This window comes from Brassica napus, chromosome C6 (genome assembly GCF_020379485.1).
Source record: "Brassica napus cultivar Da-Ae chromosome C6, Da-Ae, whole genome shotgun sequence".
Lineage (NCBI taxonomy): Eukaryota > Viridiplantae > Streptophyta > Magnoliopsida > Brassicales > Brassicaceae > Brassica > Brassica napus.
In genome coordinates, this window is record NC_063449.1 from 34,747,603 (window position 1) to 34,773,173 (window position 25,571).

General features: G+C 38.2%; 3 protein-coding genes and 1 pseudogene across 7 annotated transcripts; 1 reads left to right on the forward strand and 3 right to left on the reverse strand.

The window, feature by feature from the left end:
* Positions 1–4,294: 4,294 nt before the first annotated feature.
* LOC106405405 (beta-galactosidase 17-like) lies at positions 4,295–9,209 on the forward strand. Of its 5 annotated transcripts, none has more exons than XM_048760065.1 (20): positions 4,295–4,387; positions 4,616–4,784; positions 4,990–5,094; positions 5,189–5,384; positions 5,510–5,598; positions 6,006–6,086; positions 6,244–6,338; positions 6,419–6,489; positions 6,592–6,682; positions 6,758–6,875; positions 6,960–7,055; positions 7,139–7,187; positions 7,275–7,462; positions 7,588–7,659; positions 7,767–7,919; positions 8,041–8,091; positions 8,265–8,415; positions 8,524–8,669; positions 8,750–8,815; positions 8,967–9,209. In XM_048760065.1, the coding sequence occupies exons 2-20, from the start codon at positions 4,626–4,628 to the stop codon at positions 9,069–9,071; spliced, it is 2,082 nt and encodes a 693-aa protein (XP_048616022.1). In that variant the 5' UTR covers positions 4,295–4,387; positions 4,616–4,625; the 3' UTR covers positions 9,072–9,209. The 5 variants fall into 5 exon arrangements, with proteins under 5 accessions (XP_048616022.1, XP_048616019.1, XP_048616021.1 ...); XM_048760062.1 differs by having other exon boundaries at positions 4,296–4,387; positions 4,571–4,784; XM_048760064.1 differs by having other exon boundaries at positions 4,296–4,387; positions 4,603–4,784.
* Positions 9,210–10,359: 1,150 nt separating this feature from the next.
* LOC106353618 (protein HOTHEAD) lies at positions 10,360–13,630 on the reverse strand. The gene is made up of 6 exons (XM_013793375.3): positions 13,446–13,630; positions 12,613–13,003; positions 11,804–12,114; positions 11,343–11,728; positions 10,702–11,270; positions 10,360–10,616 (listed from the first exon to the last, which is right to left on the reverse strand). The coding sequence occupies exons 1-6, from the start codon at positions 13,540–13,542 to the stop codon at positions 10,562–10,564; spliced, it is 1,809 nt and encodes a 602-aa protein (XP_013648829.2). The 5' UTR covers positions 13,543–13,630; the 3' UTR covers positions 10,360–10,561.
* A 2,308-nt stretch (positions 13,631–15,938) lies between these two features.
* Positions 15,939–20,857, reverse strand: LOC106356998 (protein ROOT HAIR DEFECTIVE 3 homolog 1-like). The gene is made up of 22 exons (XM_022704680.2): positions 20,492–20,857; positions 20,100–20,249; positions 19,955–20,021; positions 19,789–19,891; positions 19,627–19,697; positions 19,451–19,514; positions 19,284–19,349; positions 19,149–19,196; positions 19,000–19,062; positions 18,869–18,925; positions 18,615–18,773; positions 18,476–18,544; positions 18,305–18,396; positions 18,138–18,216; positions 17,747–18,037; positions 17,408–17,670; positions 17,227–17,323; positions 16,989–17,141; positions 16,818–16,922; positions 16,648–16,742; positions 16,468–16,564; positions 15,939–16,370 (listed from the first exon to the last, which is right to left on the reverse strand). The coding sequence occupies exons 1-22, from the start codon at positions 20,496–20,498 to the stop codon at positions 16,179–16,181; spliced, it is 2,388 nt and encodes a 795-aa protein (XP_022560401.1). The 5' UTR covers positions 20,499–20,857; the 3' UTR covers positions 15,939–16,178.
* Positions 20,858–22,978: 2,121 nt separating this feature from the next.
* On the reverse strand, positions 22,979–24,741 carry LOC125588587 (annotated as a pseudogene).
* Between the last annotated feature and the right edge of the window lie 830 nt (positions 24,742–25,571).

Consider the following 25,571-nt stretch of genomic DNA (forward strand, 5'->3'; position numbering starts at 1 on the left):
CTCATGCTGAGCTTGAACCGGATGGAGATGACGACTCTTCGGTCGAAGTGACGACAGAACGGTCGAGTGAGGACTCGTCGGTCGAGTGAGGACTCGTCGGTCGAGTGACGACAGAACGGTCGAGTGAGGACTCATCGATCGAATGACGACTCGTCGGTCAAGCGACGAGAGAATGATCTGCGCTTGAATGAACGAGACGAGGACTCGAAGAGAATAAGAAAAAGGTGTTTAATGATTATAGCTGCACCCGGCGAAGAGTTGCCTACGTACCCCGAAAGGGGATCAAGCCAATCGTAGTTCTACAACAAAGAATCACAAGTGCTTAGGTGAAAGCATGTGGAGAGATGTTTCTCTCTCTAGAAGTAGAGAGAGATGAATGAGAGACCAAAAGAGAGTCCAAGAGCCAAGAGTCCCCTCTCAAAGGAGGTTGGCTCCTTATTTATAGAAAGAAGAGGTCTAGGGTTTCCTAGTGACCCCCTTTCAAATGGGCTGAACCCATTATCTTATAGGCCTTGTTGGAGACAAAGTCCATGTCCAACAGTAAGCCCCCCAGTTCGTTGAGAGAGATGGAGCTGATCTCAATGAATTTTACGAAGAGGGTTTATAAGAAAATGGACTCAGCGCTGAGTCGACACGTCATCTCCGCGAGGAGAGAGATATGAGCGACTGCGAGAGATCGATCTGCACCGAGTCGAGTGACCGCAAGAGAGATATGAGCGACTGCGAGAGATCGATCTGCGCCGAATAACCGCAAGAGTGCGAGTCGACTGTTTTCGAGACGATTCATCGTGAAGCCATGATGGATACATCAAATATGGATACACCTCAGCGAGTCCTTGTTGCTGAGTCGACACGTCAACTCCGCGAGGAGTGAGAGATCTGAGCGACTGCGAGAGATCGATATGCGCCGAGTAACCACGAGAGATCGAGTCGAGCGACTGCGAGGGAACGACGCAGACAATTATCATGAATGGGCCGTCATGTTTAGGTTGTCATAGATGAAGTGTCATAGACGGACCGTCTTGGGCGAGCTGTCATCGACATACTTCTGATTCTGATCAGACTTCTTACTCTGGGATGATTGCACGAACGATCTGTGAGGACAGTGTTCTGAACCATCGGAGCAAGTTGCCATGGATGAAGTGTCAATCGACACACTGCCAAAGACAAGTCGTCGTAGAAATCATCATGAACGTACCGCCATGAGCGAACCATCACAATCAAATCGCCACGGGTGGACGTGTCTTCGCACAATCAAATCATCACGGGTGGACGTGTCTTCGCACAATCAAATCATCACGGGTGGACGTGTCTTCGCACAATCAAATCGTCACGGGTGGACGTGTCTTCGCGGTATCACGTCATGCTCGAGACTTGCGAGCAATCTGAGTGACTGCGAGAGAGCGATCCGAGCCGAGTGACTTCGAGAGAGCGAGTCGAGTGACCGCAAGGGAGCGAGTCGAGTGACCGTAAAGAGTGCGAGTCGAATGACCGCAAGAGTGCGAGTTGAGTGACCGCAAGAGTGCGAGTCGAGTGACCGCAAGGAGCGAGTCGAGTGACCGTAAGAGTGCGAGTCGAGTGACCGCAAGAGTTGCAAGTCGAGTGACCGCGAGAAAGAGATCTGAGCAACTGCGAGTCGTGCGGTGGGTCAACTCGAGAGTGCCAGTTGGCCTTCGACGAGTCGCTGAATTCTACTTTGTATATTGGGTTTAAACGATTTGGATTTGGCAATTTGGTCGATGTCTTGAATTAAACCGGAGAGTCGATGAATCGGTCTTATCAAATTTTGACACATCATGCCGTCAGTTCGAGTCCTCGATAACAGTTTAAATTTTCGAGTTTCGAAGACAATCGTTTATATTTTCAAGCAACAACGGTTTTCACTCGATCTTGAAGTAATCCTAAAAATGTTAGGTTGGCCAAGCCCGGCTTTAGAGGATTATAAGATGATTGAAAGTTGTCGTCTTGATCGCATGGGTCTGGACCGCGATACGACCGAAAATCCCTCGAGTATGTGTCTGATCAGGACATGCTTGTTAGTGGGTGCAAGTGCTAGTACGTTTGTCCGAGAGACATGGCCGTGCTCGTGCGTAAGCATCGCTCAAAACAATTCGCGCTCCTACATGTTGGGAGATTGTTTTGTTATGTGACCGTGACCGTGAGAGTGAGTGAGTGACCGCGAGAGATCGAGCGAAGCGACTGCGAGAGAACGCTCTGCGCCGAGTGATGACAGAACGATCGAGTGATGACTCTTCGGTCGAGTGAGGACTCGTCGGTCAAGTGATGACTCGTCGGTCAAGTGAGGACTCGTCGGTCGAGTGACAACAGAACGGACTCCAGTTCAATCTTCCTCGAAGATACTTCCCCATGCCCCACGGTGGGCGCCAACTGTTTGAACCGAGAACTATCAACAAACTAGTGAATAAACGAGACGAGGACTCGTCAGTGGGGTTAAGGGAAGGTCTCATGCTGAGCTTGAACCGGATGGAGATGACGACTCTTCGGTCGAAGTGACGACAGAACGGTCGAGTGAGGACTCGTCGGTCGAGTGAGGACTCGTCGGTCGAGTGAGGACTCGCTGGTCGAGTGAGGACTCGTCGGTCGAGTGAGGACTCGTCGGTCGAGTGAGGACTCGTCGGTCGAGTGAGGACTCGTCGGTCGAGTTAGGACTCGTCGGTCGAGTGAGGACTCGTCGATCGAGTGACGACAGAACGGTCGAGTGAGGACTCGTCGATCGAATGACGACTCGTCGGTCAAGTGACGAGAGAACGATCTGCGCTTGAATGAACGAGACGAGGACTCGAAGAGAATAAGAAAAAGGTGTTTAATGATTATAGCTGCAGCCGGCGAAGAGTTGCCTACGTACCCCGAAAGGAGATCAAGCCAATCGTAGTTCTACAACAAAGAATCACAAGTGCTTAGGTGAAAGCATGTGGAGAGATGTTTCTCTCTCTTGAAGTAGAGAGAGATGAATGAGAGACCAAAAGAGAGTCCAAGAGCCAAGAGTCCCCTCTCAAAGGAGGTTGACTCCTTATTTATAGAAAGAAGAGGTCTAGGGTTTCCTAGTGACCCCCTTTCAAATGGGCTGAGCCCATTATCTTATAGGCCTTGTTGGAGACAAAGTCCATGTCCAACAGTAAGCCCCCCAGTTCGTTGAGAGAGATGGAGTTGATCTCAATGAATTTTACGAAGAGGGTTTATAAGAAAATGGACTCAGCGCTGAGTCAACACGTCAACTCCGCGAGGAGAGAGATATGAGCGACTGCGAGAGATCGATCTGCACCGAGTCGAGTGACCGCGAGAGATCGAGCGAAGCGACTGCGAGGGAACGCTCTGCGCCGAGTGACGACAGAACGATCGAGTGACGACTCTTCGGTCGAGTGAGGACTCGTCGGTCAAGTGATGACTCGTCGGTCAAGTGAGGACTCGTCGGTCGAGTGACAACAGAACGGACTCCAGTTCAATCTTCCTCGAAGATACTTCCCCATGCCCCACGGTGGGCGCCAACTGTTTTAACCGAGAACTGTCAACAAACTAGTGAATAAACGAGACGAGGACTCCTCAATGGGGTTAGGAGAAGTCTTTATGCTGAGCTTGAACCGGATGGAGACGACTCGAAGAGAATAAGAAAAAGGGGCGACTGCGAGAGAATGCTCTGCGCCGAGTGACGACAGAACGGTCGAGTGACGACTCTTCGGTCGAGTGAGGACTCATTGGTCAAGTGAGGACTCGTCGGTCGAAGTGAGGACTCGTCGGTCGAAGTGAGGATTCGTCAGTCGAAGTGAGGACTCGTCAGTCAAGTGAAGACTCGTAGTTCGAGTGAGGACTCGTCGGTCGAGTGACGACTCGTCGATGGAGTGACGACTCGTCGGTCAAGTGGCGAGAGAAAGATCTGCACTTGAATGAACGAGACGAGGACTCGAAGAGAATAAGAAAATGGTGTTTAATGATTATAGCTGGACCCGGTGAAGGGTTGCCTACGTACCCCGAAAGGAGATCAAGCCAATCGTAGTTCTACAACAAAGGATCACAAGTGCTTAGGTGAAAGCATGTGGAGAGGTGTTTCTCTCTCTAGAAGTAGAGAGATTGATGAGAGACCAAAAGAGAGTCCAAGAGAGCCAAGAGTCCCCTTTCAAAGGAGGTTGACTCCTTATTTATAGAAAGAAGAGGTATAGGGTTTCCTAGTGAACCATTTTCAAATGGGCTGAGCCCATTATGACTTGTTGGAGACAAATTCCATGTCCAACATTACTCCTATCATGCTTATTACAGAGGTTTTGCCACAGCTCTCTACAAGACCAAGCAGCGATCTTCTGTCGCAATTTCAGGTAGCTAGTCCTTGTCAAGTCTAGCTCTTTAAGGAACATCAAGTTAGGAATATCGACCGGTATGCTGTCAGACCCTTGTTTGTGTAATAGACAGTTCTTAAGTAGACTTTTCTTTTTGGTTTTGGAACTACAGCTTTCTCTCCGTCTCAAAACTCAATGTTTTTGTGATTAGTAGTTCACCCGGTTTTAGGAATTCGATTTGTTTAAACCGGTTTTGATTTTTTCCGGCACGAAATCGACAGTGGTGCCCTGTTTTGAGACATGTTAGATCAAGCTTACTTTTGTAGAAGAGGGACGATGGCGAAGATAAGCAGGCCATCAACAGGAAGACATCATTTGGCTTTCGTGTTGCTTCTCTTTCTTGTGGCTGTCGGAATCTGTGTTCCTGTCTTCGCTCTTCTTCCTTCACTCTCCTCTCATCAGTCTCTGCCTCCTGCGCTACCTCGAGACGAGAAGGTAAGAAAGATTCATACTTTCAGAGATTGCTACTGAGAGTTTGCTTCTTGATGCTGCTAGACTCTGCTAGTAGGATATGAAATTAAAATCAACGTGGATCCAAACAAGTATGATATGGTTCTGTCTCACTGCTGGAGTGGATGCATACCTTATATGTTTCTCATTTCATGTAAAAGTTCTTAATTTTCATTTCTGAAACTTGTAGATGATGTCTCGGAAATTTTATATAAAAGATGACATGTTTTGGAAAGGTGAGAATCCTTTCCAGATCATTGGTGGTGATTTGCACTACTTCCGAGTTCTTCCTGAGGTATTGTCCTCTCTCTGAGTAACTAGTTATGTAGGTAATTATGATGTTTATGATATGCTTCATTGATTGATTAAAGCCAGATTTATGGATGCAGTACTGGGAAGATAGGCTTATGAGAGCCAAGGCTTTAGGTCTGAATACTATACAAACGTATGTTCCTTGGAATCTGCACGAACCAAAGCCTGGGAAGATGGTCTTTCAGGGCATTGCTGATCTTGTGTCCTTTATCAAGCTTTGTCAGAAACTAGATTTGCTGGTTATGCTCCGTGCTGGACCTTATATCTGTGGAGGTATCTGTTAATTTGATGTTGTTGTGATTCTTGTGAGTTGATTCCAGTGTTTTTACCACACCATGTGGAAGATGTGTTTTTCACACATAAACAAATGCTGATACATGTTCTGGTCTGCGTCACAGAATGGGATTTGGGCGGTTTTCCTGCTTGGTTACTTGCTGTGAAACCACCTCTCAAACTGAGGGCAGCAGATCCTGCATACCTTAAGTTGGTAAGTAATCATAAACAGTAAACAATTGAAACCACTTTTAACCAGCTTGCAGTGTGCAATATTAGTTTAGATTTTATGCACTGTCAAACTCTGTAGGATTCATTGGTAGTGGAAATTAGCATGGGAAAGGATTAAGTGTTTTGTGGACAATGAGCGTTTATTATGTTAACTTGATTGCTGCTTTCTCCTTATTGAGCTCAGCATTCGCTCTTCCCTGCTTGTGTACTATGTTAATGCATGTCACATCTTTGTTCTCTTGTTTGGGATATTCTCTATATGTATCCTCCATATAGATCCTTTACTACGTTATTTTCCTACTCTGACATGTTCTTCACAGGCCGCATTCTAAGACTGTTCTTATGCATTGTGTTTGAAAGTAGAGTTATTCATAACAAAACATATCACAGGTTGAAAGATGGTGGAATGTTCTATTGCCAAAGATATTTCCTCTGCTTTACAGCAACGGGGGTCCTGTTATAATGGTTCAGGTATGCACATTAAAAAATGTTCCATTTCTATATGATTTATCCTGGTTTTTTTCTAGTGAATGTGACATATGTACACTTTATAGGATGTGTTGGCTTCTATTAAACCTAGAACACTATGTGAAGCAAGTTTTTAATAAGTCTAGGTTGTTTTTGACAGATTGAAAATGAATATGGGTCATATGGAAATGACAAAGCTTATCTTCGTAATCTAGTGACTATGGCTACGGGACACCTGGGGAATGACATTATTCTGTAAGACTTTGTACATCTTCAACAATATGACAGTGGCTCAAGTGAAAATAGATTATGGAATTTCTGTTAATGATCTTCAGCTATACAACCGATGGTGGTACAAGAGAAACACTTGAGAAAGGAAATGCCCCCTTATATGATGTCTACTCAGGTAATGAAATTCATTCAGATTATTTCATTTCTTCATCCTGAAACTTCAACATATGTTGATTATAAACCGTAAAAGTGACAAGCAACTTCATCGTTCTGATAGCTGTGGATTTCTCAACGGGTGATGACCCTTGGCCAATATTTGAATTGCAAAAGAAGTTTAATGCTCCAGGAAGATCACCTCCACTTTCTTCGTAAGTCTCTTGTGACCCTAACTTTCTACAATGAATTTATTTCTCGTTTATAATCCGTTGAGTTGTGTGATACAGGGAGTTCTATACTGGTTGGCTTACGCATTGGGGCGAGAAGATTGCAAAAACAGATGCCGAATTTACAGCAGCTTCACTTGAAAAGATATTATCCAGAAATGGTTCAGCTGTGCTATATGTGTGTGCTTGATCATTTTCATTTACAAATGTTTACATGTTAGTGATTCATGATAGAGGTGATGCACGTGTATGTGATGTTCAGATGGTGCATGGAGGAACAAACTTTGGTTTCTACAGTGGAGCAAATACTGGCTCTGAAGAATTTGACTACAAACCAGATCTGACTTCCTATGATTATGTAAGGCAATTTCATATTATTACCTACAATCTTAATTCCAAAGTTGTTTAGTTTTTCCTTCTGTTTTTTTTTTTCTAATTCAGGATGCTCCCATTAAGGAGTCTGGTGAGATAGATAATCCAAAATTCAAAGGTTTGATTTGATGATCTTATGATTGCTTTTAGATATTTAGGGGCCTTGCTTTGTTTCCTTTATTAAACTTTGTGCTATTTCTGGCAGCTCTCCAGAGAGTGATTAAGAAGTACAGTGCTGCACCTCACACCACTACCCCCTCCAATACCAAACGGAAAGCGTATGGCCCAATCAAGATGCAGAGGAAAATATCTCTGTTTGATTTGATGAGTATGACAGATCCTGTAGATGTGATCACTTCCACCAACCCAATTTCAATGGAATCTGCTGGACAGGTAAATATCATTAGTCTCTTCCCCTTATATTTGACTGTGCAGCTTAAGCATTTCCTTACTCACCATGAAATGGTCTAATATTATTGTCCTTTGTGTAATCTGATTTCTTATTATCTTGCTCCCAGATGTTCGGATTTCTTGTATATGAATCTTCATACATTTCCAAAAAGAGTGGGAATATCCTAAGAATACCCAAGGTATAGATTCTTGTTTCCTTTTGTAATCAATCATGGTAAATATAGCATCCGGGAGACTTAAATCCAGGAGTAACACAAGGGTTATCTTCTAACATAATGCGTTGCAGGTTCATGACAGAGCTCAAGTGTTTGTTTCATGCCTTTCCCAAGATGTTGATGGGGGAGTACTGAGATACATTGGTACAACTGAGAGATGGAACAACCAACCTGTTTCTATTCCAACTACTGAGTGTGCCTCTAACACTAGCTTATTTATTCTGGTAAGAGAATCAGCAGAGAAGCGTCTTTACTTCTATTAGGGAGCTGTAGCTTCATCAATTTTATAGTTTACCGTTAAGCACAGTCTCATTTGGGTGACTACTTTGATCCTGTTTCTTATAGGTTGAAAACATGGGTCGTGTAAATTACGGGCCATATATCTTTGATGAGAAGGTAAGACTCATTTCACACAGTGATATACTTTTCTTAATCATTTTACTTTATACACATGATCCCGTTAGTCTTCAAAGTTGGTTATATATACCAAAGTGAATGTGATGTTTGCCGTTTTAAAGTTTTGGTCCAGACACCTCGTTCAAAAGGTCTATTTTGTATTTACATTCCAGGGTATTCTGTCTCCGGTTTATCTAGATGGTGAAATTCTCCATGGATGGAAGATGATACCAATTCCTTTCCATAACTTGAATCAAATGCCACATTTCAGTTTCAAGATGCAACATGCCAAAAAGAGTAGTGAGAACCTTGAGGTTACTAATGGTCAGTGCTGTGTTTTTGTTTTTCAGCACATCCTTGGTTAATTTAAGAGTGTTGGTGATGGAACTTCGTCTACATGAATCTAATTGCTTCTTTCGCTGATTATTGTAGACGTGGGTCAAAAGGAACCAGCTCTGTTTGCTGGTGAGTTCTCTATCAACAGTGTAGAAGAAATCAAAGACACTTATCTATCATTCAACGGTTGGGGCAAAGGAGTTGCGTTTGTCAATAAATTCAACATCGGAAGATATTGGCCAGTAAAGCTCTGTCCTAAAGCTTATCCAATGAACATGGTATCTTAGAGTTTCTCCTTACACATGCCTCTTTCTTTTTGCAGTCTGTTGGACCACAATGCAACCTCTACGTTCCTGCGCCACTCCTGAAGCCTGGCAGAAACTCTGTGGTAATGTCAGCAAGAACATGAAATCTAGTAGACTGCTTTGTTAGGACAGAGGGATGGAACCGTTTTAGTATTTTGGGAATTAGAGACTCTATACATTACTCATTGCATCCTTTGGATCACTTAGATTTGCTGATAAAACATTTTTTTTCAGGTGATCTTTGAGTTGGAATCTCCACATGTCGACCTTTTGCTTCGGTCAGTGGATCAGGAAGACTTCACATGCGGTTCAAATTATTCCAAAGTCAATCAGTTGTAGCTGTTTAGTTGTGCAGTAGCCAATATTTGACCAATCATGCTTTTGGGAATAACAAAATATTGGTAGTACAACAAAATCTAAATAACAGTTTATAACATAATTAATAGATGAATTGAGAAAAAAAGACTATGCCATACATTAATAGATGAAGTGAGAAAAAAGAATGAGCCATTTGTCAATGATAACTCATCGTGGATAGTTCTGATTCCAGGTCTTACCGCAACGAGGAGAGTAAATAATTTGTTTGTTGCCACTTATGAACTTTCAAAGAACTAAACTCTCACCAGTTTATATACACAAAATGAAAATAAATATTAAAAATGAAGCTTGAAAAACCAAATTAATAAACTAACAAAACCATGCTAACAATCGATATCCTCTTCCCATCTCCTCTTCCCATCGGCGTTAACCAATAACATTGTTACACTAATATATTTATAGACAAATGAAAAATCTTCTCAAATCCATATTTCAAATTATTTCCTTTGAATGGACTATCAAAAGGTTGACTTGGATAATCTGAAAGAATGCTGGAAACATTATATATTGTGTAATGAGTTGTTGCATAACACACATGAGAAAACAAACTGATTTTAAAAGTAATTTATTGAAAGATTTAATTTTATTAATACTTATATATTATGTGAAATGTTCTTTTATGTTAAGATTTATTGTGAAACTATTGTTAGAGATAATTGCATTGGCGTATCTATGATTAGTATCCATATATTTTATGGTTGTCGTTGTATGTCTTCATTTTCATCATGTACTTGTTTTAGTGCAACATAGGTACACACAAAGATGTTTTCTAACTTTTTACTTCCCACGAAAAAATCAAAAACTGTTTCTAAATACTTATAGACGGCTTGTCAATACCACATAGCTATGCATAACCTTATCTTCTATGCTAATGCTTGCTTTCTAGATTCAGTTGGTGTGGTTTACAAGATCATGTGTGATCGTGAAATACCAAGCTGGAGACATCCATGTGTACAACACATGTCAAGTAAGCATTAGCATAGAAGATAAGGTTAGTTTTAACAATTGTCATGTTTGCTCATAGACTAAGTTCTTGTGGTTCACAAAATCACGTGTGACTTGATAAACCTTCAAGCAAAGCTTTAACTTAATTCATCATCAGCTTGTTATGTAAACTGTCTTTGAAGAAATGAGCCATTGATTTAGTGTTGGTTTTCCCTTTATTTAAATAAATTACCAAAATTATCGTATGTAAATTATATATTTGCTATAGGTTGAGAAAATTGTTAAAACTAAATCTGAAAACAAATCAGGCAAGGCATGATAACATTCAGACAGAAACCATGATTAACTTCTCACACAAGCAAACAAATCTGATTGTTCTAAATAGGCTTACACACAGTTCATTACACAATCTGATCCTATATTTCAATGAATAGAATATCAAAATAACCAGAGATGGAGAAATTATCCAACGAGTTACGTTGTATGATAACATCTCAATTTGTAGACTAAACACCTGCCTTGTTTCCAAGTCTCTTTCGGAGAATCTTGACTCCCATGTATCTGCAAAGATTGACAACTTCTCTGTTTATATATTGAAGTTAAAGTAAACCTCAAATCCATTATGTTACTATTGATTTCAATTTACCTTCCCATCATCATGACCGTGGCTTGAGGGTTGGTTCCAGGAGACTCGTCAAATGTGGAACCATCAATAACTCTGAGCCTGTTGACACCGAGAACTTTGCGGTCAGGGCTCACAACTTTACCCACAAGACAACCACCATGATAGTGCCATATTGTGACAACAGTATCTTTACAGAACTGAGCCATTGATTTGGTATCGTTCACTTGCTTTGGTCTTAGATTGATGTTTGCCTTGACACTTAAGCTAAGCATCTCGTGTACGTTTTGCTTGTCGCATTGTGTGTAGTTTAGGAAGCGCTTAGACGTCACAACTTTTGAAACCAGACGAATGGCTTCAACGCAGCGTTGGAGATCCACCGGGTGTTTGAAGTAGTTGAAGGTGACTGATGGGTTGTCATCTACATTTGTGTTGAGCAAGCTCAAATGCCCTCTAGAGATTGGGTAAGCTAATTTCTCCAAGATGAAACTTCCATTGAATGCTTCATGAAGTTGGTATTTGTTTCTTCTGATGTAAGCTTGTGTTGCTTCTGGTCTTCTCTGCTTTGCAGGTATGGTGGAAAACAATTCATTCTGCAGAAAAATTCAAAGACCATTCACATACAAAGACGCTAATAAGGTATAAGTTATGTAGTTTATGGTTACCTTATCTGACATAACCCCATAGTGAGTATGAATGCTCTCAGGGGATTGTCCAAAGCCAGTGCTGGCTTCAACATACACACCCATCTTTGTGATTCCAACGGTCTGGATAAGTGACTGCTCTATAGGCTGCTTTGAAGGCACCAAGATGGTGTTCATCGGATTATCAGCCATTCCTTTCCCAACATGCTCGTTTTCTAGAACCAAAGGTATCTTCAGCCTCTGAAGCTCCTTCTTAGGTCCAATCCCACTTAACATCAGCATCTGTGGTGACCCAATGGCTCCACTGGACAAGATCACTTCACTTCCCTGTCTATTCGAGAGCAAAGCCTGGTGTTGATTACCATTCTCGTCTTTGAATATCACGCCTGTTACTCTAGGTCTTGTTCCTGCATTCAAAACCCAAAACATAAGTTCTTGGGTAACTTGAGAGTCACGCAAACCCTAGTTTATATCATTGGTACCAGATGTGTCAAAGACTATCTTTTGCACGGTGGCGTAGATCAAGACTCTGAGCTTCTGAGGGTTAGCGTAAGCGAGAAGCTCAGCGGCGGTGTGACGACGGCCGAACCTATCGAAGATTGTGCCGCCGATCTTGGTGCCGGAGACGTGATCATAAGTGAAGCCATTGAAAGGTCTGACTCCAACTTCTAAAAGACTGTCTCTCAGAGCTTTCTGCCATAAGGTTAGCTTCGGTTGATGAACGATCTCTCGCTCCACCCATGGATACGACTCATTCACTAGCTTCGGATCCCACCCTGCTCGCTTCACGAACCTATGCCATTCGAAAACGTGTAAAACATTAAAAGACGTGATCGTATAGCCCATTATTATACAACATTCTCGATCGGTGCGTTTTCATAGATGTAACACTGACCAATAATGACACGAGGCATGGATCATATCAAGTTATCAACTAATCCCTCAGTTTCTGAAAAATAAAGTTTTTGTTTATTTATATATTAAGAAAACACATTATAATTTGATAATAAATACATTATGATCTGTAATTAACTATTTACAATATTTTTTATCCAGTAGTAATTTAGTAAATACAATTATTTTTTAGACCATTTACGATTTAACAATATTAACTCATAAAATATATAAAAACATTGAAAATGTATTTTAAGAAGCAAACATTTCTAATAAAATATTTATATTTTAAAAACAGAGAGAATATACGATTTCTTTATAAATAACAAGATCTATTTCAAGTTTCACTATTCACAATCTTGTTTTTTTTCCTAAACATGATGTAATAATTACTTACGCAGCATCGGCTCTGGAGTAGAAACCAGCATTGATACAAGAACCGCCGCCGAGAACTCTAGCACGAGCGTTGTAAACGCCGTCAGTGGAAACAAACGCCTGAGACGCAGAGGAAGCTGACGTATCAGCAAGTCCTATGTGGAAGTTCCTGAGGAAAGAGACGTTTGCGTTTGTAAACGGAACGCCACCTCTCTCTAGAACAAGAACGCTGAAGTTCCGCGACAGCGTTGCGGCGAGGGGACAGCCTGCGGTTCCGCCTCCGATGACTATGTAGTCGTAGGTGGAGTCTCGACCGTTGGATGAAAAAGACGATGAGGAAGATGATGCGAATGTGCTGGCTTTATCGATGAACTTGTATCTATAAGGATTGAACTTCGGCTTCTGCTCTTTACCTACATAAAAAATTGTTTGTATCGTTATTTTATTAACTAGACAAGGACTAAACAAGTGCGGGTAGTTGGTAGAAGTAACTACACCATTAATGTCGTTAGCAGAACCAAACCCAACAAAAAAAACATAATAGTTATGCGTAAAACAAGACTGAACTGTTTTTTGTGTCTTAATCATTCTAGATTCGGTCCTAATGAATCAAGAAACAGAGTTTCTCTTTCAAGAAATGAGTAACTCATGTAAAGTGATTATATAAAGTATATGACTGTGAACAAGTTCGGACATAAACTGATTTTGAGAAACATAGCTCCACAACTACAAAGAATCGTCAACAACTAAGAGAGAAAGAAAAAATATATATAGTTTACTTCAAACACAATACTAAGAAGAAACACAGAAGTTAAAGTTTATAATGAGAAAGAATTGTGTGAAGAGAGGAGTTACCTTTAGAAGCAGTGGAGGAGAGAGAAGTTGGGAGAGAGATAAGAAGAGCAAAGAGAAAGAGCTTGAGAGCCATTGGAGACTGCAGAAACCAAAACATAGATTTATGTTTTTTTTTTGCTTCTGCTTCAACTTCTTATGTGGCTTTTGATGAATGGTCTTGTTTTGTGTGTACCTTCTCCTATAAATAACTCTTAGGATCCAACTGAGCGGTTGTTCAAAAAAAAAAAAAAAAAGAGGATCCAACTGAGCAACTATATTAATTACACCTACATTTCTATATATTGTTACATAATATGTAACCATTTTTACGAATTAGTTATACAAATTCATCGAATTTAGGTAGGCAACATCTCGGTAAAAAGTAAATAGTAAGAGAATGAGTTGATAAATACTACTCCCTCTGTTCCTAAAATTAAGATTTTCTAGATTATGCACGCTTATTAAGAATTTAATAAATATTTATAATTTAATTTATTTTTTACTTTATTATACACTTTCCAATAACTTTCCACCAATAAAATTTAATCAATTCAAATATTCTCAATTAACGTTCCTCAAAAGTATAAAAAAGTACCTTACCAATATAGAAAATCTATTTTGTGGAACAAGAAAAAAAATCTAAAACATCTTACTTTTAGGAACGGAGTTAGTATATGTTGGTGGTCTCACAAACGAAATCGGGTCTTGACTCTTGAGTGTGTCCCATTTTTGTCGAAAATAGCAAATGAAAAGGACAAGTGTATAATCTTACTTATTGAGTTGTTCCCAATTTAACTATAAATAGTATTTTTATAACTAGAAAGTTCTGGAACCATGAATTTTAACCATGTATAATTTTCTATGAGAAACTCTTTTCGTTGTAAATCGAAAACATAACCTCCAAAATTCATACAAACTACGAGAACTAGTTGGTTAATTATAAATAGTCACCTAATAACAAAACTTCTAGCTAGTAATTCTAATATTAGACTAATTATATAAAAAGACTCGTTGTAAAAAAAAGAGGATCCAACTGAGCAACTATATTAATTACACCTACATTTCTATATATTGTTACATAATATGTGTTTCAAAAAAAAAAAAAAGACTCATTGTCACGGAATAGTTTCTTGCGGAAATTAATGATAAGTACACTTCACTGGTTATTAGAACAGTCATTATCATTTAAACTTTCATCTTTTATCAGAAACAAAGACTTAAGAGGTGTTGCTTTCACCGTTTTACCATGGTGATAATAAATCATTTGATTTGTTTTGACTCTGGGACCAGTTGTAAAAATAATTTATTAGTATCATATAATAATAAAAACGATTGAAAGATAAAAAGGAGAGTTGTACAGCTTGTCTTTGTCATTAATGGCGATATGAAACGGTTGAAATAGGAGGTCTGGTAGCCGTTGGATCAAAGACTTGATAGATTAAAAAGTGTTTCCATTAATCATGTTCACCTAACCAAACCAGCAAAAAACAACAGTATACGGAGCCATGTTTTTGGCGAGTAGTTTTGTTTAGTAGATCGTAGTTATGACCATAACTGTAAGTTAACAAAATCTTCACGAGTCATGTATATTTTGACAGCTAATTTAATTGATTAGCTTCACCTATCTAACTAAACAGAAAACACATTCCGTTTTATTTGGTTTGGGCATGTGATATATGGGTTTTACTAACAAAATTAGAATAACCTCGGATGAGTTAGTTGCCAATTTTATTTCAAAGAATAAAAAAAATTGTATTTTAGGGTTGAATTTAGAGTAGGAGCATTGATTAAAATGTTACATCGCATCACGTACGTTAGTCATATAGATCGCACGAGATTTCACTGACTTTAAACTAGTCACAAGTATAAGAACAAAAGTATACAAAGTAACTAAAAAATTTGAAAGTTTTATATAATGGAAATAGAGATTAATGAGTTTATATGTGAATGTGAACTATAATTTGTATGATTGGTTATTAATGGGCAAACCTTTTTAGACAATTTTTATTGTGCTTATACGTTTTTAAAACCTTTTGTCCATTACCGATCGACCAAAACCCCACAAAAATTGTTTGTAGACAAACTCAATTATACTCGGACGAACCATTTGACAGCTATACTCAGAACGACTATAACTACATAATTTGATTTTGAATTTATTAATGAATGTTTTTATGGAGGGAAAATAAATTTCATATATACAACAAAATCACTTGAATATTCTTACAAAACTGTTTTGGTTAATACCTAGTAGGCTAGTAACCCACAAAAAGCTTATGGACATTTCTTAAAAGATAAATTCATTCTATAATATTATGGTGATTTTCGGTGGTGGATATGCAAACTGTAAAGAAATGATGATAATAAATACACACACCAATCCCTGAGTTGGATTCAGAAATGTGTATTCAATAGTTTATAATAATGGTTACAAAACTTTACAACTCAGTAGTTAATGTAAAGATTAATTTCTGCTCTCTTTTCTTGTGACTGGCATGTTATCCCATGCTCCAACTTTCACGAAACTAGTTATTGAGATCGTACATGTAATTATAGTCCAACTTTATTTTATTTTTACATTATAAGAAAAAAATAATCAACCAGTTCAGAATCAAATCATGCCACAAAGCTTTAAAGTCACTTGTTGTGTATAAAGAAAAGTACGCAGCGTTTTTGCACTCATGAGTAAGTTAACAAGTTTAAAAAACACCAAAGTATTGGAGATCAAACCTTTGGAGAGTAATCAGATTCTTCTTAATCTGTCTTTGAGGCACTTTTGTGCTCTATTGGATTATCTGATGAGGAAGCACTTGAAGAAGTGTTGTTACTAGGACGACGGTTCTCTGGATTAGCTGCAGGAGGAGCTTCTCCTTGTGCAGCAAGGTTCTTGACAAGGTTCATGATTGTGGGAACAAACTTTGCTGATATTGATATGATCCCTGGAAGCTGAAGAAACATAGGTACTAGTAAGTCCATGATTCATGAAAAAACTACTGCTACTACTACTTTATTGGGAGGTTGAGAAGATTGGTAGAACACTTACTGCACCATTGCGGAACTCGCCAGGGATATCCAGTTGCGTCCAGAGTGCTTTCAGAAGTAGAAAACCAACAAACAAGACACCAAGATAGAGAGGGTTTCTGTCACAGTAAGAAGCAAAGAGGTTTCAGAATCTACATGCCATTCATCAGATATGAAACATTCAATACTAGCTTTGATGGACCTTAGAAGAGTCATGAACTCGTTGAATCCAAGTATGATCAATGCAAAAATAGCCCATGGAGGGGGTAACCAGTTACTACCACGCTTATTCGCTTCCTGAATTAGTATAACCAATTAGTATTCATAAAACATATATAGCATAGAGCAAACTTGTGAGTAAAGTAACCATGCCTGTGCAGATATGGCTTGAGTCACTGTATATTCTGTCTCTGTCTTGAACTGTCTCCATATAGATTTACAGTGGACTGGTGTGATCAAAGTTCTTGATGATGGAATCTACAAAAATATTAAGATCAAGAATCAACTGAAGTTAAACACTTATTCGAAAAGAGTCATACGTACCTCATCCCAAGTGCTTGAAGCCAATGGATCAGATGCTGTAATGCTCTTTTTAGACGGTGTTGAATCCAAAAGAGCAACAGTTAGTGTCTTCTCAATGTTATCGGTTTCATCACCCAATCGCATTACAGCCATTACAGAGAGCAACTTCAAGGACTGAAAACAAGAAACCATAAGAAAGTGTTTAGAAAGACTTTCTCAAGACTTATAAACAAAACGTTAAGGGAAATACAAAACGTACAGCTGATCTAGCTGCTTTAGTAATTGCTCGAAGATCTTCATTTCCAGTCCAAACTCGTGGCATTGAATCAGCATCATTGCTGAAGATTGTAGCAAACCTGACAGAAAAGAACAAGATTCAGACTCAAAACTTAAGTGTTGTTTTAGACTTGTTTTGAAAGGCTTACTATATATATACATACCTATCTTTCATACGCATCAAAACCCTTCCAGCTTCTTCCTTTGCCTTAGATTCTATGACACCTCTTGAATACTCCTGAAGACTCTTCACCATTTTTTCTCTTGTTTCTTCTTCAATATCAAAAGCAGCTAATGCACTACTGAATCCAGAAACAGCAGTTTCAGTTTCACGTCCATGAAGCTTCTTCACTGTTGTCCACGTCTGATCACTCGCTCCTTCCAACAAAGCTTCCACCGGTTCTGACAATGCTTGGTGAAGCTTTGTCTGCAATTTAGAGTCTAAATCAGTTTAAAAAAAAACATTGACTTGCTCCCCAAGCTTTCTTTATTCTTTATTTTACCTCGTATTGACTGGTAAGTTCAGATAACTTGGAAGTCCTCACAGAGGAAACATGAGCCTCAATATCACGGACTAACTTTTCCCTTACTTTGGCTGTGTCCCAATTAGCTTGTTCAATGATGGCACCTGCGCACTCTTCATCGAACTGGTCCATGCAAGCCTTGAGCCAAGTAGTGGAAGCTGAAGAGAACCCTTCACCAATTTCTAAAGCTTTATCAAAAGAAGCCTTAAACTTCTCAAGCATCCCCCATCTTATGTGTCCCAACACATCTTGAAACGCTGGATTCACAAGCTGTATAATAAAATTAACAGTGAGGAAAGCATATAATATCAGAACTGTATATAAGAAGAGCAACATGTTCAAGAGATCCAATATTGTATTGTATTTTTACTTGGAGAAGCTTTTCTTCAAGCTGATGTCTCTTTGATGATCTGACACCTTCATCAAAGAATGTAGCCTCCCCATCATATCTAATAAAACAAATTAGCTTTTAATATATATAAAGTTTTTTTTTTGTTTTGATGCGTGAGTAATCTTGGTTAAATTTGTTGTGCTTACTCTGATAAGCAAGAACCAAGAATAGAAGTAAGCCTCTTTCCAAAACCAGACACTGGACCAGCTTGCACCTCCTCATCAAGTTTGCGCCAGTCCTGTAAACAAAAGCAGAAAAGGTTAGTTAGTGACCATAGGACTAACCAAGAGCTTCAAACAATGTAGAAGAGACATTACCTCGTTTGTAATGAAATGGGCAAACTTCTCATTTGAGATTTCTTCGCACCGGACAGTAGCTACCATGACCTGCAAGAAGATTGAGCTCGGAGAGAGTGTAAAAAAAAAAGTCTAAAGGTATCATTCATTATAAGGTTACCTTGTGAGCAGGAAGGTCAAGATCCTTATTCTCTTTGATGACTCTCCAGATTTGATCAGCACTAAATGCAAAACCTGAGGCTGGAATCACTCCTCTTCTGTCTCCAGCAAGACCACCCGGTGCAATAGAATGCATGAACCGTTGTCTCAAACTAGCAACCTAAGTTTCAAAACACAAAATGAATCTGTCTATAAAAGCATGACAATTTGGAACACTCATCTATAGGAAACATGTCCTCGCACACACATGCATACCTGCTCTTTAAACTGTTCTTCCTTCTCCTCATAACTGGAAAGAGCAACAACTTCAACCTAACCATCAAAAGAGAGAAACAGTATGAAGTATCTGTAACAAACAATAGGTCTAGCTGTAACATATAACATACGTTGAAGAAGTCACTCATAGGAGTTTCTTTGTGTGCCTCAGGCTTTGGAACAGAGTCCCATATCTGCCAATATAAAGAACAAATATATGATCAGCTGGCTTTCTATGGATATCAATTTGGAATTAGCTGAAATTCACTTCTTTTTATACCTTCTGAATATCTTCCCTTAAGACAGGCTCTAAGTTTTCCAATGGCGTCTGCATCCATAATCACATCAAGAAAACAACGTATGCTACTTAATAGTAATGTAAACATAATGATAAAGGAAAAAGAAAAGAATGTACCCTGGTTTTATCTCGTATTACAAACAACATTGTTGTTTTACGTGGACTAAACAACCGCATCATAACCTGTTAAACACAACTCCAAAGATTCAAACCCAAAAGAAAGAAGATATGTTTTTTATACACTAAAGAGTTAATAACTTTTTCTGAGCATCACAAACAAATACCTGAAAGACAGTTTTCAAGAGAGGTTTATTTGCAGCTTGTTCACGGCCAATATCGTGACACCACCTAAAAAAACACAACACAAAGCTTGAGAATAGGTAATTATATACTTTTCTTTCAACAAAAGTGAAAGCTATGTGCAAGTTGATTTACTAGAAAGTTTCTACTAAAATCTTACATATTGATCAAGACGATATCTGAGATGGCAAGAGCAAAAAGAGCACTTTGTTTCTCGAATGCAGTATCATCCTGATTGGTCAAAAGAGGACACCATTTATTGAAAAAAAAATACAATGTCACACACGCTTAACCAAAATGGTAATGGAAGGAAAAAAAAAACCTCTCCTCGCTCTCTTCCATCAGTGCCCTCCAAGTCCATTACAAGGGTGCAAGGCTCTATACCGGCACATCTTGCAAGCCAGATACCTTTTGTGGTCTGAGACCTATAGAAAAATTCTTACTCAGGCGACAAAACCATATGCAAATACTATCAGATAAAAACACACCTTCCCTTAAATGCATCCATCTCCATAAAGTTTGTTCCAAACAAATTATTCAACAAGGTACTCTTCCCTGTGATATCAGAAAAACTATTCTTAATTAAAGATTCTGAGTATTACAAAATTATCTCCTCTCTAGAAGAATGCATACCGCTGCTTTGAGGACCCATAATGGAGACAACAGCATAGGAGAGGCCACACTCTCCTAGCTTCACCTCTTTGATGAAGTGATCTATGCCAGAGACATTGTATGTACCATCTCCATCAATAAGCTGTACAGAACAATTTCCCTCGCTCTTATCTGCATCGATAGTGTAATGAAACGAGAGCAATGACTCATGTTTTTATGTTATATAGGCATGCAGACCCATTACTTTCTGAAACCTTAGCAATGATATTCTTTCTCAAGAGAAGAGAGAAACAAGACTCGTATGTAGTAATCTACATGGATCTATCAGAACATTTCTTGGCGAAAGCCGAAGAACCAACCATCAATCAAAAAGCATAACTATAACAATGGAAACAGTGAAATAGAAAAAGTACCCATCATATGACTTTCTGAGACAGAATATTCTCAAGATCAGAGCTTTCACGCTTTGCGGATCTTTTCTTCAAATGCTTCCTTTTCTCTGTTTTTGCATGTTAGTCATTCTAGGTTAGAACTTAGACCTAACTTTCTTTATACGTTTTGCTTGGATAGAGCAAAATCAAGGAATGAAAGTTTGGAACTTTAGATCTCCTCTACAAATTTGTTGGGAACACATCAAAAACCAAACCTGAAAATAATTTGTATACCATTTAATCCAGTTAAGAATAATTATTCTTCTATACACCAGCAACACCTCTAAAAATAGACACAAACACTCCTATTCCTAAGCCACATCTTACTAAGTTTAGTCATACTTAGCTTAATGTACAGTAAAAACATTATTATGATTTTTTGAATGGATACAATAAGTATTAATATCGGACATATGTAGATAATTCTATAAAAGATAAAATATTAATATAAATAAAAAGAGACTGTCAAAAAAAAAAGAGAAGAAAAAAAAGGAGAAAGGAAAAAGATTTTGGAAACTTTCAGAATAAAAAGCTTGATGCCATTTGGTTTTTATGATTTATTTAAACTTCTATATTTAAAGTTGAACAATATATATTCAAATTTGAAATAATACAATTCATTGATTAATTTTGAAGCAAGAAATGAAATACCATTTGAGTAAAAAATTCTTCAAAATAAAGTAAAATATAAAATGAAGCACCGTTGAAAATAGTCTAACTGCATTATTAATCATTGTGTTTTGAATTTTAACTTCAAAAGTTTAGCAGTCATACAGATCCAATGGTCCAGAAGCTATTTCTTAACTGGGTGAAGTAGTTCCCGTTTCATTTTCTGTTTCTTTTTTCCTTATTTGTCAAATTTTTGGATAAAGATTGCTTAATTCAACCGACCCAGTATCAATCCAAATGGCTAAACCTGAAACCAGAAATTTCATTTCAAACCAAACTAAAAATTTGTCATAGTGTTTGTGTTTAAACCACCAACAGAGAGCAAACTCGGTTTGAGGAAGATAAATTGACAAGTAAACAACATACTGTTTAACCATAATAATGAAAGCACATACCAGTAAAATTATATGTTGTAGTCAATTATGAAGATAAGTTTATGATATTCTTTTCTAAAGCGCAGAACATTACAACTTCAAAGTTTGTTACAAATTTCAACATATAGAAGATTTAGATTAGACACTAACCAAAAAGATTTTTACTTAGATTACTGAATATGTCTTACCCTCAACGATGTAGTAACTTCAGTCGAATGTAAAATGACAGGCACCTGAACACCTTGATAGAAATGACAACTCTTTGAGCATCTCAAGTTTCTTGACCGGATCATAGATGAAAACTTGAAAAGGTGATAGTTGCCTTCTTTAGACATTTTGCACTTCTAAAAATGACAACTCTTTGAGTGCATTTAAGAACCAGAATATATGAACCAAATATCGTAGTTCAATAAGAATACTCTCTTATTAATGCTTAAGAAACTTCTCAAAACTTAAACTCTTCAATCACACAAATCACATATTATGTCACACTTTGACATCTCCATATATATAAGCTATAAAGTCCTAAACACACTAGACAAAAGTTAATTAGATAACTCCTAATCATCAAGGACTTTCCTATTTTCTAAATCCATACTCGGTTAGGAAATACATAGCTTAATCTTTAAGCTATTCCAAGCTTATCCCAACACTTGCAAGAACCACAAAGTTACACCTGAACACCTAGGTGTATCTATATGCACTCAAATGACATATATATGCACTCCAAGCTTATTTGTTCTCGTAAGTGTATCTATATGCACTCCAGGCCTTGATATAAATGACAACTCTTTGAGTGCATATAGATACACTTACGAGAACAAATAACACGATTATTTCCTAATTATGTTTAATTCCTTTTCTTTCCGAAGTATATACTGAGAAAATAATGTAAAATACGCATATAAATGGGTATTGGGGGCGTATAACTTGCCACACATATTCAGGTTGAGATAAATATTTTTTTTGAGCAACCTTCATATTCGTTAATTTAGGAAAAGATTCACTACAGAGACAAACTAAGCAATAACGAGTAGATGTGGAAATATAACTAGATATTATGTTTGTTCGTCTTGTTTTGGAAGAAATGTGATCCAATTTGGACAGAATTAACATTTTCTATGACCATTTAGTTGATTTAGTTTACTCAGATTCTTTTTGGTCTAGTCTAGTTTTCATTCAGACTTGTTCAGTTATATAACTTTTATCTAGATAAATATTTTATCTTCAACATTCTAAAACAAAAAAATAACTCATTGGTTTATTTGGATTTTGACTTTTCGAATTAATCCAGTTCATTCATGTTTATTCAGTTATATTGGTGTTCATTCAGCTTTCTTCAAATATTTCACCGGGTAATCTATGATTTAGTCTTCCTAATTTATAATAACAAAAATACTTAAAAGGAAGAAAAAGCATAAATTAATGCATAATTCCACACTTTGTATTTTTATTCCTTATTAGAAAGAACAGTATTACATAGAAACTAGCAAAACAATATCCAAAGGAGGGCGTAATCGGTAAGATTAATGCATAAATCTACACTTTCACTTTGTATCTATAAAGGCTTTGACTTTTCCTTTTCAAATCAAATGAATTTAAAGACTATATATTGTTTCGTTGAATCTTTCCATGAGCTGATCTCCATCACTTAACAAAGCCTTTACATATTTCAGGGCTGAAAAGAAATTATACCAGGAAGATTCTTGGGTCGGTAAGTAGACAGTTCAGCATCCACATGATCGTCTTTCTGTTTGAAGGCTTCAGACCTCCAGAGCTTACCAACTTCACAGCATCTCAAGAGCTCAACTTCGTAGACACTCTTCACACCCCATGAACTAAGCAATTGCTTATCTTGTGTGATTATGATGATTCTACTCCCTGGACCAAACCAACCAAATTCATCAGCAAGGGCTTCTAACTTTTCGATACTGTCCACGTGGTTAGCCACTAGCAGAATCTTCTTGTTCCCGAGCCTTGCTTTGATCGCGTCCAAACACATGTGAGAGCTCCTTGTGCTTAAACCTTCTCCTTTCATATTGGAAAGAAGCTCTTCTTGTAGATATAGTGAGATCCTCCTCACGTCTTCGAGAAAACAATGAGCGTCAAAGTTGGTTGATATGTTTTGGTAAACGTGTCTCGCCAGTGCTGATCTTCCCTTGTTTCCTCTTCCCCAAATCCCACTTACTTGAACACCTTCATTTGAATTCAGATCCAGTAATGGATACAGTTCCTTCATGCATGTGTTCCTCGATACCAATTAGGTTATTACCATTGCTTAGTGTTACCGTGGACAACATCTCTGATACTCTCTCAGTAATTCTATCGACCAGCGTCGCGTCATTTTCCCTGAAAAAATGATTACAGTCTAAGATTAATTTGAATCCAACATATAGTATATAAATACATTGATTTATTTAAATATATTTTGTTAAACGGGTTACTTGAAACCCTTTATTTTAAGTAAAACTCCATGTAATAAAGTTTTAATAGTAGTTGTTTAAAACCCATTAAACTAAATAAATATTTATTTATATTAAAAATCCATTTAAATCTGCTAAGAAAATCCATTTTAACATTCCTACATATAGATATGGACATGGTCCTTATGGAAAATTAACCAACTCTTTGAACAGTCGCCGGATAGAGTAGCCAATCTGGTCAACGCATCCCTCCACGAATTGACTCTCTCAATGCTATGTCTCCTCTCGTGTTTCTTGAACTGCTCCACCAGTTTTCCCGTCTGTCTCTTCAGGTCAAAAGGTTCAACCTCGTAGAAAATAGGCACCACAGTGAGTACATTTTCTTTCTCTTGTTTCAAAGTCATTACGAGCTCCTCCAGACACCAGTAGGAAGCTGGATAAGTCGGAGAGACCACCACCACGGCGATTTTCGTCCCTTTGATGGCTTGTAGAATCTCTGGTGCAATCTGACGACCACACACCAGTGACTTGTCGTCTTTGAAAGTTCGAATGCCTTTGGCCTTTAACTCCTTGTACAGAAAACTGACGAAGTTCTTGCGAGTATCTGCGCCTCTGAAGCTCAAAAAGACTTCGTATTTTTCAGGACTAGTTGACGAACACAATGATGACCTCGATTCGAATGGTCCTTTGGACTTGGTTTTTGTTTTAAAGCACGATACTTTTTCCAACATCGTGCTCATATTTTTCTTTCTCTTGCTCTTTTTGTTTTGGTACTTGTTTTGCTTAAGAGTATTTGGCAAAGTGACATATATATATATGTATAGTGTTGGAAGAAAGAAACACTATACGGTAACGAAAGTAACCAAACTTCCGAGAAACGTTATGTGATTTGGCTTTATTTTGGCAAAGGAAACGGTCGTATACGTTTCCAATTTTAGGGTCAACACAACGGAATATTTGATTTTAGTGGCTACTTAGCCAACGCGAAGTTAAGTTAGACGGATTCAAATTAGAAGCAGTACTAACGCTTTCGCTTAGCATTACATTATGGGTTACTTTTTGTTGGGATTTAACATATTTAGGTATTTTCTAATGGAGAAATACTTTATGACTACCTTTTAAATTTTCTGTTTCCGAAATGCCCCGGCCAGAAATAAAAATAAAAATGAGGTACAAAAGAAAGAGAAAGAGTAATTAATGGTTTCATGGTCGTCTATTTCCATCGCTTTCGTTTCGTCCTCCCTATTCAATTTTCCTTCCCATCTTTCTCTTCTTCTCTAAATCCATAACCATTTTTTGGTGATTTGTATTTACTTCAAATCTCAATTATCTTAATTCCTCGTTTTCTTCACAGTCGATTTCATCCGAATTTTCAAGTTTACCTTCTCTCTTTAGATTTTTCTACAAAAACCTTCGCTGTTACGGATCTTGAGCCATCATCACCAGACCCATAGACATTATCCTTAACGAGAATTGTGTGGGTAGGTTTGTTTTGGTCATCGAATATGTGGTCAGAGTCTTTGTGGCTGCGGGGATTGTGTTCGGTGGAGTTGAGGCTGCAACTGTCGGTGAGAAACTGCGACGTATTAGAGCATT

Coding starts and splice junctions, on each gene's coding strand:
- LOC106405405 (XM_048760062.1), top strand. CDS start 4,590: ATGTTAGATCAAGCTTACTTTTGTAGAAGAGGGACGATGGCGAAGATA. Junction 6,683..6,757: donor AGATCACCTCCACTTTCTTC/GTAAGTCTCTTG, acceptor TGTGTGATACAG/GGAGTTCTATACTGGTTGGC. Junction 7,660..7,766: donor ATATCCTAAGAATACCCAAG/GTATAGATTCTT, acceptor AATGCGTTGCAG/GTTCATGACAGAGCTCAAGT.
- LOC106353618 (XM_013793375.3), bottom strand. CDS start 13,542: ATGTTTTGGTTTCTGCAGTCTCCAATGGCTCTCAAGCTCTTTCTCTTT. Junction 13,004..13,445: donor CTCCTCCACTGCTTCTAAAG/GTAACTCCTCTC, acceptor TTTTTTATGTAG/GTAAAGAGCAGAAGCCGAAG. Junction 11,729..11,803: donor GATAGTCTTTGACACATCTG/GTACCAATGATA, acceptor TTTTGAATGCAG/GAACAAGACCTAGAGTAACA.
- LOC106356998 (XM_022704680.2), bottom strand. Junction 19,892..19,954: donor ATGGATGCATTTAAGGGAAG/GTGTGTTTTTAT, acceptor ATTTTTCTATAG/GTCTCAGACCACAAAAGGTA. Junction 18,545..18,614: donor TTGACCTTCCTGCTCACAAG/GTAACCTTATAA, acceptor ATCTTCTTGCAG/GTCATGGTAGCTACTGTCCG.